The 19,062-nt window shown below is 54.6% G+C and overlaps 2 protein-coding genes across 5 annotated transcripts in view; one reads left to right on the top strand and one right to left on the bottom strand.

Moving 5' to 3' along the window:
• Positions 1 to 4,275, top strand: part of BCL9L (BCL9 like) — a 29,975-nt gene extending 25,700 nt beyond the window's left edge. For 3 of the 4 annotated variants that reach the window (XM_003820030.6, XM_034933843.3, XM_034933842.4), the window contains 2 exons: positions 213 to 494; positions 903 to 4,275. In XM_003820030.6, the coding sequence (XP_003820078.4) occupies positions 213 to 494; positions 903 to 1,996 (1,376 nt within the window). In that variant the 3' untranslated portion in view covers positions 1,997 to 4,275. The remainder of the gene's footprint in view (positions 1 to 212; positions 495 to 902) is intronic. The other variant, XM_055094958.2, reaches the window with a different exon arrangement.
• On the bottom strand, positions 4,140 to 17,804 carry CXCR5 (C-X-C motif chemokine receptor 5). The gene is made up of 2 exons (XM_055094959.3): positions 16,404 to 17,804; positions 4,140 to 6,815 (listed from the first exon to the last, which is right to left on the bottom strand). Exons 1-2 carry the CDS (start codon positions 16,452 to 16,454, stop codon positions 5,748 to 5,750), a joined length of 1,119 nt encoding a protein of 372 aa, XP_054950934.2. The 5' UTR covers positions 16,455 to 17,804; the 3' UTR covers positions 4,140 to 5,747.
• Positions 17,805 to 19,062: the final 1,258 nt, after the last annotated feature.

Here is a 19,062-nt window from a genome sequence, read left to right as displayed (position 1 = left end):
GGCCTGGGATCTTCCCCTTGCCTGGGGCCCTGAGGCTGCAGGAATTGCTTGAAGACTGGTGGGCTCTGGAGATAGTGGGGGCCTGTGGGTGTGTCTGAAGGACCAGGTGATTTGGGGAACTGACCTCTTCCTAAACCTCCCCAATATCCACAGCCAAACTCATCTGCCCCTCCCCAGTCACCCCTGCTCTCTTTGTCTCCCCGTTTCTGTAGGTACCCTCCCGCCTAGCGGCCCCCGGAGCAGCTCCTCAGCACCTCCCGCCAACCCTCCCAGCGGCCTCATGAACCCCAGCCTACCATTCACTTCCTCCCCAGACCCCACACCTTCCCAGAACCCCCTGTCACTGATGATGACCCAGATGTCCAAGTACGCCATGCCCAGCTCCACCCCGCTCTACCACAATGCCATCAAGACCATCGCCACCTCAGACGACGAGCTGCTGCCCGACCGGCCCCTGCTGCCCCCCCCACCACCACCGCAGGGCTCTGGGCCAGGTGCGAGGATAGGCCAGGGCCCCAGGGAGGCCAGCTGGTGTGGGCACTGGGAGCGGGGAGCACAGCTGTGGTTGTGCTGGCTTTTTTGTGCCTCTGAAGGCCCTGGGCGTGGGGGTGGAGGCTCTGGGATGCTGTTCCCACTCGCTGGGGTCATTAGCGAAACCCAGCCCAGAGCACTTGAGTGGTCTTTCCAACACCTGGTGGTGTGTCTGGCGAACTGGGCCAGAACTTGGTCTCTTGGCTTCTAGCATCAATGCCTCCAGTCCCTTCCCTCCCAGCCAGGGGAAGCCAGTGGTGAAGACTCCGACCCCTGGCACCCCCTGGCTTGGGAGTGGGGAAGGCCTGAGCCCTGCACCCTCCCCGAGCTGGGCACACTGTGCCTGACCCCCTGTCTTCTATTCCCTACAGGGATCAGCAACAGCCAGCCCAGCCAGATGCACCTGAACTCAGCCGCTGCCCAGAGCCCTATGGGCATGAACCTGCCAGGCCAGCAGCCCCTGTCCCATGAGCCCCCGCCCGCCATGCTGCCCTCCCCCACCCCTCTGGGCTCCAACATTCCACTGCATCCCAACGTACAGGGGACAGGGGGGCCCCCTCAAAACTCCATGATGATGGCCCCAGGGGGCCCCGACTCCCTGAATGCCCCCTGTGGCCCGGTGCCCAGCTCCTCCCAGATGATGCCCTTCCCCCCTCGGCTGCAGCAGCCCCATGGTGCCATGGCCCCCACTGGGGGTGGGGGCGGGGGGCCTGGCCTGCAGCAGCACTACCCGTCAGGCATGGCCCTGCCTCCCGAGGACCTGCCCAACCAGCCGCCAGGCCCCATGCCTCCCCAGCAGCACCTGATGGGCAAAGCCATGGCTGGGCGCATGGGCGACGCATACCCACCGGGTGTGCTCCCTGGGGTGGCATCAGTGCTGAACGACCCCGAGCTGAGCGAGGTGATCCGGCCCACCCCAACGGGGATCCCCGAGTTCGACTTGTCGAGGATCATCCCCTCTGAGAAGCCAAGCAGCACCCTCCAGTACTTCCCCAAGAGCGAGAACCAGCCCCCCAAGGCTCAGCCCCCCAATCTGCATCTCATGAACCTGCAGAACATGATGGCGGAGCAGACTCCCTCTCGGCCTCCCAACCTCCCAGGCCAGCAGGGCGTCCAGCGGGGGCTCAACATGTCCATGTGCCACCCCGGACAGATGTCCTTGCTGGGCAGGACAGGCGTGCCCCCACAGCAGGGGATGGTGCCCCATGGCCTGCACCAGGGGGTCATGTCCCCTCCACAAGGCCTCATGACCCAGCAGAATTTCATGCTGATGAAGCAGCGGGGCGTGGGGGGCGAGGTCTACAGCCAGCCGCCCCACATGCTCTCCCCGCAGGGCTCCCTCATGGGCCCCCCGCCCCAGCAGAACCTCATGGTGTCCCACCCCCTTCGGCAGCGCAGTGTGTCCCTGGACAGCCAGATGGGCTACCTCCCAGCACCAGGCGGCATGGCCAACCTGCCCTTCTAGAAGTCGCTGCCGGGGCTGGAGCCGGGGCAATGTTGCAAATATGATAACCTTAACAAAGTTCTTCCCCTCAATGTTGGGATGGCCTGGGTCGCGGGGTGGGGTGGAGGGGGTGGGAGGGGGCTTGTGTAGGGAGTGGCATTTGTGGAAACCAGATGTGCTGGCAGCTTAGGGGGAAGTGGCAGTGTGGGGTGGGGGATTTTGCATTGGGGTTGGTTCCATTTCGGCCACCAGGACTGCCCCTCCCCCACTCCTCCCAATTCCTATGGAGCCTCTCTATTTTACCTCTTTCCCTGCATCCCTGCACCCGCCACGCCCCCTTCAGCTATGCTTTTGGAGTCCTGGATGGGAATCTGGGGGGAGAGAGGAAGGACAGGTCAGGTCTCCCCCAGCCCCTTCTGCTCCTGTCTCCTCGTGTCCGCATTGCTGGAGCTCCACCTCCCTCTTGGTTTCTCCGCACCCGCCCATTTTCCTTCTGTCTTTACCTGCTTCGTATCCTTTCCCTGCTGATGTGGCTGACCCCTCTCCCACCCCTCCCTGCAGGCGGCTGGCCAGGTGGGCAGGTGCCAGCCGGAGCTGTAAATAGAGCGCTGCGCTTTTGTGCTGGTTTGTGCGTGTGCTGTATTTCTGTGTTTTGATAGAAGTCACACAAGAAAAAAAAGGATAAAAGAAACCCTTCCCCCCTCCTTCAAGTTATTGCTCCCTCCATTCCCCTAGACCCAGGGACATGCAGCCCTGCACGGCCACCCACTGTTTGCAGTGTCTCTGGGTCCCTAAGGGATACCATTCCCGTCCCGTCCCCAAATGGTAAGATGACGTAAATGACCCACTCCTAAACTGAGGTCAGACCACCTAGGCTTCCACCTGGTGAGCCCTAGCAGGGCTGAGACCCCCAGGGCGGCAGCCTGTCTGCTGCTGAGTGATTCAGGGAGAACATGTGTGCACGTGCATGTGTGTTTGCCCACACCGGTGACACGGGGCCCTGGCTTCCCACTTTGGATGCCCGGGCATCCGCTGCTGCTACATCTTAGCCAGAACTTGAAGTCTTTTGTCCCAGTTTGGGATGAAGGAAAGGAGGAAGAGGCGGTGGCTGTGTGGCCTCCTTGAGTGGAGCCATGGAAGGGGTGGCATGGTGCCACTGGGGCCTGTGGCTGTAGTAGCCCTGGGCCGGGTAATCTCCAGGGCCCTGACCTTTCCAGAGGCTGCTGCCACCTACTTCTTATCAAAGAAGGGGGAGAACAGTTCATCTGAGTCAGTGCACCTCCCCTCCAGTCTCCACTCCCTGCGGATGGAATCGGGGAAACAGCATCCTGCCGCCTCCTCTCTGCCTGCCCACTCACCGGCAAGGTTGTCCCTCTGCCCAGGGCTCAGGGCCATGTACCAGATCTGTCTGTGCCCACCCAGGCACAGCCACTGCCTCCCCCTTGGCTCCCTGCTCCTACCCAGGAGAGCTCCCTATCCGCCTTTGGTCAGAGCTGAAGCCATATACGACTGGGTGTTTGTCCCCTACATTGGCCCCAGGAGTAAAAAAACTTCTCCTTTTCTCACTTCCTTTCCTGCCTCGGGAGGTGGCAGGGCAGTTCCCTGGCTGAGGCCTTTTGCGCCCCACCTCCAGGACCAAGGGCCATTCTAGACAGGGTGTCTTCTACCAGGACCCGTCCCTAGCCTTCCTGGCCTGGAGGGCCTGGTCTCGCACTGGCAGCTGTAATACAAAGGGAACTCGCCCCACTTCTCCCAGCCTGGTGCTGTCCTCTCGGCCCACCATCGGCCAGGTCCAGCGCTTCCTCTGGGGCTGACAACAGGCCCCTGACTCACCCCGGTCACATCCCAGGGGCCATGGCCAGAGCCTCTGTGTTTGGGGGGCCACTTGCCCTTCATCCTGCCAGGCGCTTTGCCCGCCCTGCCTCAGCCTGGGCCCTGTGCCCTTGAGCCCTCCACCCCTGGCCCAAGACCCCCCCAAACTGTCTGACTCTGTGTTTCCTGCCCTGAGGGGAGAGGGGTCAGATTGCAGTGGGCCGAGTGCCCTCTCCGTCCCCTCTCCTCCCACCCGCGCCACAGGCCAGCCTACTCTTCCCTCCATCCATGGCCATACCCCCAGCCATTTTGTACCATTATATAAATATATATATAAATATAAATATATAAATACAATATGTGAAGACATCTTCTTGGTTTTTATTTTGAAACAATTTTTAGGCTTGTTCCGGGGGTCTCTGTGCTGCCTGTACTGTATTGACCTGTTTTATAGGTGCCTTTTTATTAAAAAGAAAATTCAAAATCCAGCCTCTTGCCTCTTTGCATCTGCTTCAGACTCCCCCATCGATTACCCAGCTTGCGAGGAGATACTCAGAGAAAAAAGGCACATCTTAGGGCTTCCTCGTTGTCCTGCCGTGAAGACACTCTCACGTGAGCCACAGCTGTTATTTCCCCAGTGGGGCCTCCCAAAGAGCTTGGCTGCTTGGCTTGAGTGGGACAAGGGCAGGGGTCCCTGACTCCCCACCCGATCAAAGGCTGGGGAGGTGGTAGGGAGCACCCAGAACTGCCGGACGGGCCTCCCACACCCCAGGTGAGCAAACAAGCACGGAGCAGCTTCCTGCGGTTCCATCTGAGTGACATCCTCACGGGGGCAGGGCACGGCTTCCTGGGGCCTGGGGACTTCCCTGCCTCAGTGTGTTTCTTACACTTCCCTGCCTAAGGTGATGCCACGGAGGGGATGGTTGAGATGACTCCCACGGGCCCCTTCCAGTCCACCTTTCTCCGTTCCGACTCTGAGTTTCCTCGGGTCTATAGCTTATGGGAAGGGAGTGAGGAGGGGACAAGCCAGCCTCCTTCCCCATCAATGCCCACAACCTCCCATCCCCTGGACCCAGCCACCCTAGGAGTTCTCCACCCCACCCCATCTCGCCTGGCGGAGGGGACCGCCGGGTTTGATTGATCCGTCTCCCTTCTTGGGGTTCGGGAAGAAAGCTCTTTTCTTTCCTCTGTCGGGTTTCTTTCTTGCTTCTCGGCCTTCACGCTTCCTCAGGTCACTGGCTGGCCTCCAAGGGCACCTAGAGTCGGCCCTGCCTGCAGACCACCCAGGATCCGGTGACATGGGGTGGACCCAGCGCTGTTTCGGTCAGAGCCAGGGGCAGCTACCTGAACTCAACCAGTCTGAGCTTCCTGCTTGGTCAAGATGACTGCAGGCTTGGGGGCCTGGCAGAATGTCTGTGTTTTTAGGGACTGAGTTGTCTGAAGGCCACACTCTGCTGCCAGCTGGCCTTTCCTCAGCCTTAACCTCCACTCATCCCCTGGTGCTCAGCTTCTGGCTTTGTTTGACAGGTGGGCAGGAGGAGAGAGGGGAAGCTGTGGAGGTCAGCAGCCCCTAAGCTGATGGAGTGTGTTCTGGGAGGGGCAGGCACTCTCCGTTGGCAAGGGCAGAAGTAGAAGTTGTTTCTTGAGCATTGGATGATTAGGATGGGAGGTGCGTGAGGTTCTCTCAGCCCAGGGGGGTGCAGATGGGTAAGGACAGCCTTCACTGTGCCTTCGAGCTGCTTTCCGCTCCCTGGGCTCCAGCCTAGCCCCAGGGCCGGCAGAAGAGCTGGCGGGGATGTTCTAGAAATGGGGGTTGGTTCCTCTAGCTACCCCAAATGAGGATACTCCTAGGACACTGTTAGCCATGGTGAGCCCTTAGGATCCCAGCTCCTGTTGGAAGGAGCATCCAGCATCACTGCGTGCCCCAAGGAAAAGCAGCAATAAAAGGGGACACTGGGACCTAGAACGTGGTGAGAGAGGTGGCATTCTCTGACTCAGAGAGACTGCTCCTGCGCCAGCTAGGGAAGAGCTGGCACAGGGAGGCAGGGCCGGTACAGCCCAGCTTGGTCAGGAGCCGCGACAGGTCACTGCGGAACTTCACGCCGGCGAAAGTGTAGAGCATGGGGTTGAGGCAGCAGTGGGCCAGGCCCAGGAACTCACACATGGTGATGGCCACGGGGAGAGAGCCATTCAGCTTGCAGGTATTGTCCACGGCCTTCAGCCTCGCCAGGGTGTCCAGGAAGATGACGATGTGGTAGGGTGACCAGCAGAGGAAGAAGATGCTTGTCACCAGGATGGCCACCCTGACTGCCTTCTGCCGCTGAGGGCGCCGCTGGGCCTGGCGCAACCTGTGCACTACCCCCACGTAGCACCAGCCCATCACCAGCATGGGCAGCAGGAATCCCGCCACATGGTAGAGGAATCGGGAGGTGAACCAGGCATGCGTTTCTGCTTGGTTCTCTTGGGAGAAGGTGCAACGTGGCAGGGAGTTGTTGTGATGGCCTTGGCTGACTTTGGCGAAGAGAATCTCTGGCAAGGCAAGGAGGAAGCCCACCAGCCAGATGGTCCCACAGGTGATGTGGATGGAGAGGAGGCGGCGGTGGCGGTAGGCATGGACGGCGTGGACAATGGCCAGGTAGCGGTCCACGGCGATGCAGGCCAGGAGCAGGCTGCTGCAGTAGAAGTTGACTTTGTGCAGGGCAATCACAGTTTTGCAGAGGAAGGTCCCCAGGACCCAGCCCACAGAGCCCTCAGCCACGGCAAAGGGCAAGATGAAGACCAGCAGGAGGTCGGCCACGGCCAGGTGGAACAGGAAGGTCTCCGTGGAACTGCGTGTCTGCCGGTGCCGCTCCAGGATCACCAGCACCAGGACGTTGCCGATCACGCCCAGGAGGAAGATGAGGCTGTAGGCCACGGGCACGAACACGGCCTTGAAGGAGGCCATGAGGGGCCCCTCTGTGGCAGGGCAGAGATGATTTTCCACCAGGGAGGTGTCGTTATAGTTGTCCAATCTGTCCAGTTCCCAGAACTGCAAGGGCAAGGAGACGGGAGGGTGAGGACCTAAGGACCTGTCTTTCCTCTCTGAGAGGAACCCTAGCTCTCTTGGAGGTTTTTCCTACATAGGGCCCACTGACCAAATGTCAAGTTTCAAATTTCAATTTTGAACAAATCACTTTGTCTTTTCCAACTTCAGTTTTTCGCCTGTCAAAGGGACCGCATTCCTTAGAGTGGTGGTGCAGATGAAGGGAGGCGTGCGGGTGGCTGAGCTTTGTAAGTGCTGAAGGGCTGGACCCCATAAGTCAGCTTGTGTTTTTGGGTCCTCATGTATGGAAGCCTGCAGCCTTGGGGGCTGGAGTCACAGGACTTCAATTTGGGGAATGGACCTGCTTGGTACAAGGACCCATCTGTTTCAGTTCTGAGCAGAACAGTCGGGCACTGCAACTTAGCATTGTGCTGGGGACTAGGGGCGGGCAGGTGCTGACTTGGCCTGTGGGCTCCCTCCTCATGGGTCTTCCTGTTCCTGACTGTCTCTGTTATCACTGAAATGGCAGTAATAGCCTCCCATCTGGTTCAATATGCACAACCCGCTCAAGGTATGTAATATTATTCCTATTTCACAGATGTGACTTGCTAAAGATCAGGTTTGTGTGAACCGACGTTTATCTACTTCCAAAGCCAGTACCTCCCACTGAACAACCCTGCCTGGGCTTCCTTCTAGGGGCAGCAGATGCAGGCTCCCTGCTACTTCCCATCACTGGCAACCTCCCTGCAGCTAGGAGCACTCAGAAGCAGAAAGCCCGGAGGCAGAGAGAGGCAGGAGAAAGTGAGGGCGACACGGGGAGACTGGCAGGAGAGAGCCTGCTCCAAGTGCAGGGGGTGTGCCCGTGATGTCTCCGGAAGTTCCCTCCTCCCCATCCTCCTCTTCCTCTCCCCATCACCCCCCCTCCATCACCCCAGCACTCAGGTTGTTTACCCAGCTAACCACAAAGGAAGGCATGTGCCTGTTTTCACACCTTTCACTCACAGCTGTCCCCTGCACCTGTTCCTCCTCACCTCCCAGCTCTGTTCTTCCCACCCTCCCTACCCAAGCCCCTCCCCAGGCAATTCAAAACCAATTATAACCAACCTATATGGATTCAAAATGGCAATACTATAAATGATGAGCCCAGGGAGGCAGAGGATGGGATGGGGTACTCTGTCCACCAGGCTCCGGGTGGCTTAATGGTGCCCCCATTTCAGGAGAGCAAGGCACCCCCACAAGGAGGGGATGGTCACACTGGGTGCCACAGGGCTTTCTTGCCTCTCAGGAGCCACAGCTGTGGGTCACACACTCACTCCTAATGCTGAGCAGACCCATTCTCCAACCTGGGTCTTTCCTTCTGGCTCTGGGGGAATGAGGGTCTGTGAGAAGGAGGTGTGGGAGATACATCAGTGCAAGGGTAGAGCCATCTGCCAACCCTTCCCGCAGCATCCCTCTGCCATTGCCTCAGTCTAGTCTTCCTTCTCTTTACTCTAATGCTCAGGAGACCATCTCTCCATGGGTCCCATCCCCACCAGCTTCTCTACTCCAGTCCACCTCCTGCACAGAGGACAGGGTAAGTTTTCTAAAACACAAATCCCATCGCATCAATGTTCTGTTTAAAGTCCTTTACTGGTTCCCCATCACCTATAAGCAGTGGTTTTCTTCTGCTTTTTGTCTTTATCTTATTTTTTCAACTTCACTTTTGTTTTTGAGGTGGAGTTTTGCTCTTGTTGCCCAGGCTGGAGTGCAGTGGCACGATCTCGGCTCACTGCAACCTCTGCCTCCTGGGTTCAAGCAATTCTCCTGCCTCAGGCTCCCAAGTAGTTGGGATTCCAGGCATCTGTCACCACACCTAGGTAATTTTTTTGTATTTTTAGTAGAGACAAGGTTTCACCATGTTGGCCAGGCTGGTCTCAAACTCCTGACCTCAAGTGATCCCCCCGCCTCGGCCTCCCAAAGTGGTGGGATTACAGGCATGAGCTACCATACCTGGCCTCAATTTCACATTTAATAGCAAAGTCAGCTATAAGAAAAAGTCATATTTGTGATAATGTTCATCAATAGAAGATTGATTGGAGTCTGGGCATGGTGGCTCAGGCCTGTAATCCCAGCACTTTGGGAAGACAAGGCGGGAGGATCACTTGAGCCAGGGAATTTGGGACTGCAGTGAACTATGATTATGCTGCTACGCTCCAGCCTGGGTAACAGACCAAGACCCAGTCTCAAAAAAAAAAAAAAAAAAAAGAAAATGATTGGAGTAAGCCAAACTTAGTGCCATTCACACATCGCTAAATTTCAGAACTCCTGGGCACAGTGGCTCCCAGCACTTTGGGAGGCTTAGGTGGGAGGATTGCTTGAAGCCAGGAGTTCAAGACCAGCCTGCATGACATAGCGAGACCCCACCTCTACAAAACATTTTTTTAAAAAATAAAGTTTAGAACTCATTGCAGAACATCCCATGCAGTAGGATTCCATGGAATTTCTCCCCCAAACACACGCCTTTGTTTTTGTTTTTTGATAGGTAGTGTCTTGCTATGTTGCCCAGGCTGGAGTGCAGTGCCTATTAATACGTGTGACCATAGCACACTACAGCCTTGACCTCCTGGGCCCAAGTGATCCTCCTCCTGCCCCAGCCTTCTGGGTAGCTAGGACTGCAGGTATGTGACAACAGTGCCCAGCTCCAAGGACCTTCTTTAGAATACCCATGACTGTGTGTGTGTCACAGGGTTCCCCTGGAGTGGGGAGTGGTGTTGGGGCTCCAGGCTCCCCTCCTTGACTTTAAACTAGAGCTCTCCACTTTTGACTTGTGCAGTGCTTCACACATAAGCTTTCATTGAAGAAAATGGTTCTACTTTCATTTGAAAACCACGGACCTGTGGGAAGACGTCTAACCTCCTAACACAGCCTTTATGTTCTTCCCAAATGTATATTCCTCTGACCTTTCAAACTTTGTCTTCTATTAATATATTATTGCTCTAGACCACCCCCCGGCCTTTCCCCAACACCCCAACACATTCCTGTCTCCAAACCTCTGCTTGGCCTTTTCCTTCTGTCTAGCAGGTCTCTCTTTCCAAATTTGCCTACCTAATTTCCACCCTTCCTCCAAAGCCGAATTCAATCCCATCTTCAGACATCCTTCCCGGCTCCCCTCTTGGAATTCTCTCTCTCCTTATGATGCGTGTGCATTTATTACAGCACCCAGGGTTGGGATGACCACTTTCTAACCAGATGGCAAGGTCTTAGAAGCAGGCCTTCTGTGTCCCCCTCCCAAGGCCATGTGTTTTACCTAGGACAGACGTGTGCTGACCTGCTCGGAAAGCAGTTTCCCAGAGAAGGCCAGGAGCCCTTATAACCTGAGACTTAGACAAGTGCCTCTGCAGGGACTGACTCCGTCATCTTCTGCATTCTGCCTTCTCCCAATAACCTTGACGGCCTTGATCCTATCTTGAGTGTTCTCCCTCTATTGGGAGCTATTTCCAATACCGTCATTGAGCACACCCACTTGACTAATACTGGAATTCAGCAGTCTTCACGCAGAGCCAAGCCGTTCAGACAGGGAGGAGAGAAGCAGGGCCTGGGGCGGTCAGCAGGGCTGGACTCCACCTACCTTGGCCATGCCTGGGTGAGGGCTTAGGTCCAGCCAGCCTATCTGACCCAGAAAGCCCTGGGTTTCTGGGCTTGTCCTCCACACAAGTTCTTGCCCTTCAAAGATTCCAGACTGACTGAGTTATTGCTCATCTAAAGTCAATGCAGTGGGACATCTCCCTAGGGCTCCCATCTCCTGAGAACCAGATTTAGAGGGGGCTTGGGAGGGGCCTGTGTCTTCCTCCTTGCCAAGAGGTATTTGTCTGGCAGCGTTCAGAGAGGGTAAGATGGGAGGAAGCTGGTTTGAGGGGTGCTGGGAATTGACAGCACATCTCAGCAGGAGGTGTCAAACAGACGTTTTGGGGGTTCGGGAGTGGCACATGTTAAAGCCACTTCCCACACATAGGAGTTCTAGCTCCCCCAATCTCCCCCAAACTATGGAGAGAGGCAATAAAGCAAGGTTGGCTCCGGCCTCATGGGAAATTGAGGAATCAGGAATCCTGAATACCATGGGGCATGTGCTGCTGAAGGAAGCCCTCCAATCCCATGCCCAGAGGGAGCACAGGGCAGACCATTTGCGTGAGCGGTGTGCCCATTCTTTGACATGAAAAGCTTCTGAAACCCGAGGCCCTCGTGCACACACACACTCTTGACAGCAACATGCACCTTGCATAGACACAGGTGCCAAGATGGGCCACACCAGCATGTGGCCTAGACAGGCACCCAGCAGACAACAGCCTGGTCATGGGCCAGGGCCGCATGCCCCAAAGAAGGCAAGAAACACAATGACCAGAATGAGGCTGACAGTGGAGCTAGAATCTAGTTAGAAAATTGCTGTGAGCACTGGGGAGGAGCAGGGGCTGTAACAGTGTCCAGTACTGAGGGGCTTAGGGGGAGGTGGGGGGTGTAAGGAGATGCAAAGTGCTTGGCCTGTGGTAGGGTCCAAAATGTTACTCTTCTCCTTCCCTCCACTGTAGGATGCAGGCTCCTCCCTGGATAATTAAGTCTCCAAGCCCCACCTGACTTCTCCAAATAATGAGGCTGCCCCACTGCCCAGCACTGGCCAGCATGGAGCTCAGCTCACATTTGCTAATGGGGATTCTATGTCAGCAGGTGCATTGGGCAGGGGTGCCTAGCATGCCTCAGGGATCTATCCTGGGTCCCCTCCTCTTCAGCACTCTCAGCCCAGCTTTGGGGGCACTCTCAGGCAACACAGAGTTCTTTACAAGCTGGAACCATGGGTCCAACCTAACCAGATGAAATTTGCATGGGGAAAAATATACAAGCCAGGACTCAGGTTTAAAACATTACCCGTCCAGGGATAAGTTAGGGAGGACCAGGTAACAACAGTTCGTGAGAAAGACTTGGGAGTTTGTCACCTACAAGCTTAAGATGAGTCATGGGAGTGACGTGGCCAGCAGAAGGGCCACTGTTACCTTCATCTAGGTGAACAGAGGCTTGTAAGTGGGCAGCTGACACCAGCCCAGTTTGGTTGGTCTGGACAAGGATGACCACTTTGTTGAGGGGCTTGGAAAACCCTGCCCATAGAGGAAATTTTCAGGTACTAGGGGTGTAGTGTCTGGGACAGAGAAGACTTGAGTCCCTGAGGGCTGATGTCAAGGCTTGGAAAGAAGCTCCATGGGCAAGAGGGCAGCAATGGACTCTTGCTATGAGCTTCCAGGGGGCAGTCTAGAAGGACTGGGCAGAAGCTGAGGGGGTAGCGTTTCAGTCAAAGGAGGGAGAACTTTCTAACAGACAGAACTGTCCAGCAATGAGATGGTACCTTTAGGAAGGAGAGGAATGTTTGAGCCCAAGTGTGTGGGAAGAGATTCCTGCCCTGGGAAGAAGGAGGCTGGACTCTGCCTTCAAATGCCCCTCGCTCCCACTCCCAGATTCTCTGTCTGTCCTGCCCTGCCTGGGGCTGAGCTGGTTCTCAGCATGATCTCCGTCTAGCTCAGTAGCTGGAGACTTGGTATTTCTAGTCCATTCTGCCGCCAGTGAATGCCCCAGCCTGACCTTGCTTCTCAGCCCCAAGGAGGGGGCAGGGCTGCCTGCATGCGTGGCTTACTCAGGCCGAACCCCAGGACTCCAAGGCCTGAGTCATGCTGGCCGCGGGAGGTGTCTGCACACAGACGCCAGTCATTGCTCTGGTCAGGGGGAGCACACAAGCTCCATATCCTTTTATGTCCCTGTGTGGATATTCCCAGCCGAGAGTCAAGAGCTGTGAGTGGGGCTGGCCAGGGTATCTGTCATTCCAGCCTTCAGTGGCTTAAGGGGTGCAGGGGTCTGGAGAAATGAGACTGGGCTGTGGGTGAGGGTGTAGGTCTGTACCCCTTACGCCGTCTTTCTTCAGGAGGCCCACAGCCCCTAAAGACCATCTGAGACTCTGGCTTGCCATTTGTCACATCTCCCTTGCCGCACCCACAGCCTTCAGGGACAAGTCTGTGAGACTCCTCTTTCATCTCTACCCACGGGTTTTGGCCATCAGAAGCAGGTACTGTGCTGGATGTGGTTTTAGGGGGAGAGTTTAAGCTACTCCAAGCCTCTGCAGCAAGTCTTTAGGCTTAAGGGAGCCCCACCTGGCACCCCAGCATCTCTTTGCCCTTTGGATACAGAGTCACACAATCCAAGATGCAGGCAGACAGGCCTCCCAGGTGTGTGTGGCAGCCTCTTGAAACCATCTCCTGGGTTGGAAATATTTTTCCCCACCACTCTTGAAAGAATGCTCATTCTTGTGTCCTGATTCTTAGGTCCACATATGCGGCCACTGTTTCTGCCATTCTGCTAGAGGAGTGGGATCAGCTGCAGCCTGCGTCCCTGGGGAAAGCAAGAGTTCCTGACGGAGACTCTGCAGTTTGTATGCTCGAACCCATATTCACTTTGACCCTGACCCATCCTCAGCTTGGCCTTGGGGCTCTCCCTCATCTCTGACCCTTCCAACTACACCCCAGTTGGGCCTCCTCTGCTGGGGTTCCTCTGGGACTTTCGACCTGGTTGCGGGGGGCGGGTGGAGAACCTCCCTTTCCCCTAGATGAAGCCCAGAAACAGCCTGAGCTGGTTTTGGTTCCTCTTCTTCACACCTCCATGATGAAATGAGATGGTCCACGTGGACGGGCTGTGTCGCCTGTGATGCGCTGGTCACACTGAAGTCATGATGTGTGGTAATTGTCTATGGAGAGGGGTCATAGAAAGCCAGGCTCTGGGGCTTGGACCAGCTTCACCGTGCGCTATAGCAGCTTCCCCTCCCGGCTGGTGTGCAGGGTGGGGCTGGAGGTATAGTTTATGACCAGCCTCTGTGGATGCCCCAGCCCAGGCCCTGGTTCTGTTGGAAGGAGGCTCTCAGATCAAGAGTCGCATAGACAGGGTCTGCTCTAGGTCTGCCAGGATTGGCTTTTCCAGCAGGATGGGTCCCTGGCATACCCACCCCAGGACCTGGAATCTTCCTGTTCCTGGTTCTTAGCCATCTAATTTTTTTTTCTATTTGGACCATTCATTCATGAGAATTAGCAGCCCTTCCCCACCCCCAGCCCCTGCCTTAAAGAAGTGGACATTTTAAGTGGCTCGAGCTGGTCTTCGAGTTCAAGAGGACAAATGGAATACAGAATGACGAACCTGGCTTATGGCCAGGAGCCCCCAGTTCCTTTTTTTTTTTTTTCTGACAAGTTTGTGTAACCAAAAGGCCCCAGTTCTTAGCTCAACATGAGAGTGTAAAACCCAGCGTTCAAGGAATGTGAACCAATACTCGGTATGGGCAAGGACAAGGAGGAGAATAGGAAGCAGAAGGAATAGAAGGACCCGGACTAACTCCAGAGGAAAATGGTGAGCTAAGACCTTTACTGCATCACAAGTCAATAAATACTTATTGAGAAGCTGCTACATGCAAGATTCTCCTGCCTGTACCACTCTGCCCGGGGTTTTTGTACTGTGACACTGAGGGACAGTCTGCCAAGCTGCTCACGGCCCTTCAGTGAGTGGGTGGGGGCGGAGGAGAGGGTCTGTGTTCTGAGGGGACATTGGCCCTGGAGACAGGGTATGTAGGAGATTCGTGAAGGGGGAACGAGGCACTGGTGGCTGGCTGAAGAGCTCCAGAGCCCAGATGGTCCTAGGACTCCTGGGCTCCTGGCTAGACCCTGAGTGAGGGATCCAGATATTGGAATGCCTGGCTGAGGATCACTCATTTGAGGTGTGACATGAAGCAAGTCACTGGGTCCCTTTCCCCCAGATGTAGGTTTTCTTGGGACATACCCTGCTGCCCCTGCCCCCTGCCCCCACCTGTCCCTAGTAGGTCACTCAGTGAGGTGAGGCGTGCAGTTAGGGGAAACTCTTAAGGTTTCTCAGAAGCTGGGACCCGCCGGGTCTCCAGTTGGTTACTAAGATATCCAACTGGGTCAGGGCTCGTGGTCAGTTTGAAGCTGCAGGCAGAGGAAGACGCCCAGTAACCTAATCAGGTGAGGCCAGCGGCTGTGACCGGGGGCCAGGGTGGGAGCACATTGCCCCTTTGGGGCCGCAGGTTTTTAGTCTGATTTGGGGTATTGCCCAGACTCTGTGATTAGACTCAGGGCAGCTTCATGGGCTTGCAACTGGGTCAGTCACACGGGGCCTGCACCCAGCAGGACCCCCCACGAGGTTTAGTGCTCTGCTGTTGCCTTCTTATTTATAATAATTTTTCAACAAGGGGCCCCATGTTTTCATTTTGCATTGGGTCCCACAAATTACGTAGCAGGTCCTGGTTAGATGAATGGTCCGGCTCTGATTCCACCTGCGGTTTGGATCCGAGGGGCCAGGCTTTGGGTAGTCAGCCCTTCTGCCCACTTTCTCCCCGTGTCCTACTTACACTTCCCAGCCTTGGGATCTGGGCAAGCGAGAGGCGGGCTTCTCCGAGCAAGTCTGGGAACACGGTTGGTGGAACTACAAAGTCCACTCCACAAAGTCCACTCCAGCCGGGGGAGCAGGAGGGAGTCAGACAATATCTCAGGGTAAGTTTGGGCCAGGAGAGTTGGTAGGAGCCAGGGTTTGGCTCCTTCATGATCTAACCCAGAGTGCAGCCCCGAAACAAGTCCTCTCCCCAGGGGGAGAAAAGACCGTGAAGAAGTTTCCAAGAAACCCTTACAACCAGCCTCTGCCGTCGGCTCACAAGGAACCCTGTGTTTCTCTGGTTGAGCTGCTCCACACACACACACATCTTCTGGGAGCCCAGTGACAACCAAGTCAACTGCACCACTACGCTTCACTGGAGAGACTTGAATGGTGGCAGCGTAGTGCTGGAGACCATTTTCTTAGCCCACCCAAGAAACCTTTCCAAGAATACCTTATCTCTAGAGATTCTACAACAGGTTCCAAGACATTTGTCAGATTAACAGTTTTCTCACCCTGCTCCCTGACTCCAGCCTGCTGGGATCCTCTTCCTTGCTACCATCTGGTCTCACATTTCCTCAGTTTAGCACATAATTGTTGTCTAATAGCCTCCAGTGAGTGATTTTTTTCTCTGGCCAGAGCAGAAGCTATTTGAGGGCAAAGACCAGGTCCTCAACTTCTCCACCCAACACAGAATGTAGTGCCCTGATGATATAATCATATGGCGAGAGACGAACAGCTACGCATTCATTGACTGATTAGCAATGCCAGCCTCCTTACGGTAAGAAAACCTCCAAAGTACTTTCCTGTCTAGTTCCATATTCCGACCCTAAGAGAAAAGGAGAGAAAGAATGGAGAGGTGAAGTATCCTGTTCCCAGTCACACAGCAACTCAGAGGAGGATGCGGGGCCTGAACCCGTGTCTTCCAGCTTCCTCTAAAGGATGTCTCCTAAGGACAGCAGCTCTCCTTATCTGCTTCTTCCACAGAATGGAAAATAAACTCTTAAAGGGCAGGAGCTGACTGACCTGTCTAGATTTTACAGATCCACAGTGGGAGAGGATTCCCACGCTGTCCCCTCTCCCTCGGACTCTGGCAAAGGATGTTAGAATTCCAGACAGGGCCTCGGCGACAGGAAGCTACCCGTGTCTACTCACCAGGTCCTCCAGGTTCTCGAGGTCCATTTCCAGCATTAGTGGGTAGTTCATGGCTGTGCCGGCTGTGAGTCACCAGACTGGTCACTGTCTTATGTTGAGAGGCTCCCCGCCAGGTGCCTCTAGAGAGGTGGCAGCCGTCAGCTGCAAATTTAAGCAAATGAGCTGCGCATCGTCTCCTGAGGCTGTAGGGCCGCGACCTGCCTCACAACTCATCACTTTTTTTTTTTTTCCACTGGGTCTTTTCTGTTTTTTTGAAGAAAGAGGGAAAATCCCCCACAGCATCAGTGCTAGTCAAGCATTTCAGCTTCTTTCCCGGCAATAATTGTCTCAACTGGGGCCTATGACTAGTTTAAAGGCTGCCCTCACTTCTCCTCCCTATACCCCCAATAAGGGGCTCACAACTTGTAATGAAACCACCACGCAAAGTCAGCAGGTTGATGAGGGAAACTCCTGATCAACAGAGAACAGGAGAAGAGCTCTCCCAGCAACCTCTCCTCCAAGCCACCTCCAAACCTTCATTTTCCTCACCACTAGGGTGATCAACCATTCCAGTCTGCCGAGGACTGAAAAGTCCCTTGACTTGGGAAACCCCTAAGTCCTGGCAAGTTAGGGCACTTGGTCACACTACTTGCCACCATCCTTTTGCCCAACAGAGGCAAAACCCCTTCCCTTCTCAGCTCAAGTTCAGAAAAGATAGGTTAGAATTTTTCAAAGGGAACAACAGTAAAACAATACTGGAAGACAAAAATGAAATCAACTTTGGAAGGCCGAGGCAGGAGGATCGCTTGAGGCCAGGAGTTGGATACCAGCCTGGGCAACATAGCAAGACCCTGTCTCTAAAAGAAAAAAAAAAAGTGAAATCACCAAGAAAAGCACATAGTTACAGACTCATTTTCTGACTCAAAAATAATGATGTTCTATCTATAAATTAACTTTGTTTGCTCATAAATTATTAACCTCATAGACTACCAAGCTAGAGATGGCTTCAGAGATCATCCAGTCTAACCCTCAATTTTTACTCAGGAGGTCCGTGAGGCCGAGAGGGAGAGCAACTTACCCAAGATCCCACAGCTAACCAGTGGCAGAGCTGGGACTTGAACTCAGGTCTTTTGACTCCACCTATAGTGTTTTCTCTACTCCAGGCTGCCACTCTTGCAGGCACTCATAACCTCTGTCCTTTCCCTCAACTCTGTCCTGTCTGAGGGCTGCTTCCTTTAAGAAGCCGTTTTGTAGATGTTGATCAATTTCCCTTCCAAGTCTCATTTTGTGGCTTTTTCTTCCAGAAGTGGGCATTTCCTCTCTTGATCCACAATGATGTGAGAAAGATGACTGCACGCACAGAGGCACCCACACATGGTGGCTGCTTCTTGGCCCCACCCCCACCCCTGTTATCACGCTCCCTTTCAGCCAAATTGCCCTTTGCTGGGATCCTACTACCCTTTCCAGTGCCCTCCTTCACCCTCTCCTCCATATTCACCTTCTCTCTTTCTCCTCTTCACACCTTGCTTACTGAAGATGCTTACCCCACTGCATCCCCAACAGATGCATCATTCTTTTTTTTTTTTTTTTTTTTTTGAGACAGAGTTTTGCACTTCTTGCCCAGGCTGGAGTGCAATGGCATGATCTTGGCTCACCACAACCTCCACCTCCCAGGTTCAAGCGATTCTCCTGCCTCAGCCTCTCGAGCATCTGGGATTACAGGCATGCACCACCACGCCCGGCTAATTTTGTATTTTTATTTATTTATTTTGAGACAGAATTTTGCTCTCGTTGCCCAGGCTGGAGTGCAATGGCGAGATCTCAGCTCACCACAAACTCCACCTCCCGGATTCAAGCAATTCTCCTGCTTCAGCCTCCCGAGTAGCTGGGATTACAGGCATGCGCTACCATGCCCGGCTAAATTTGTATTTTTAGTAGAAATGGGGTTTCTCCATGTTGGTCAGGCTGGTCTTGAATTCCTGACCTAAGGTGATCCGCCTGCCTCGGCCTCCCAAAGTGCTAGGATTACAGGTGTGAACCACCGTGCCCGGCCAACAGATGCATCATTCTTAGGATTAAACAGCCTGAGGAGTTTCCAGCCTCTGTTGGTGGTATTGGGGTCGTTTCCCCGCTCTTCTCCATTCACTGCCTTTAGAAGCTGCTTTCAAAGAAGACGGCTTTCAGGACAAGGCATCACACTTCTTCTCCAGCACGTACAGTCCTGAAACCTCCAGGAGGAAGCTGCCCCAAGGTTTCCTGTGTCCCAAGCTTGCTGGGAACTCCTCATCCTTCCATTCACCCTATTCTCAATATCCCTGCCCCTCCAATCCCTTAGCATACTTGACTTAGCCTTGGCCACCCTGGCTAGGGACATTGATCAGGAAGGAGTACAGCGTATAGAATCATAGAGGAATTGAAAGGAACTTTGGAATATAAACCAGACTATCCTCAACCACACCCCCACCCCCAGCAAATGCAAGATTCTCGTCACTGCATCCTTATCAGATGATCACCCAGAATCAATGAATACGAACATCAATGAAGGTGAGACATTTGCTCCTTTCAATAGATCATGTTTCAGTGGAGGATGGTTTCATGATTAGAAACTTATTCCTTATGATGAGTCAAAATATGTCTTCCTGTAACTCCTCTCCAGAGGTCCTGGCTGTGCCTTCTGTCT

This window comes from Pan paniscus, chromosome 9 (assembly GCF_029289425.2).
Source record: "Pan paniscus chromosome 9, NHGRI_mPanPan1-v2.0_pri, whole genome shotgun sequence".
Classification (NCBI taxonomy): Eukaryota; Metazoa; Chordata; class Mammalia; order Primates; family Hominidae; genus Pan; species Pan paniscus.
Note: the sequence above shows the minus strand (reverse complement) of the source record. Positions and strands in the feature narration are given on the sequence as shown.

Excerpts from the sequence above, each read along its gene's own strand:
- CXCR5 (XM_055094959.3), bottom strand. The coding sequence starts at position 16,454 with ATGAACTACCCACTAATGCTGGAAATGGACCTCGAGAACCTGGAGGAC. Across the intron at positions 6,816-16,403 it reads TCGAGAACCTGGAGGACCTG|TTCTGGGAACTGGACAGATT; the intron begins GTGAGTAGACAC and ends TTGCCCTTGCAG.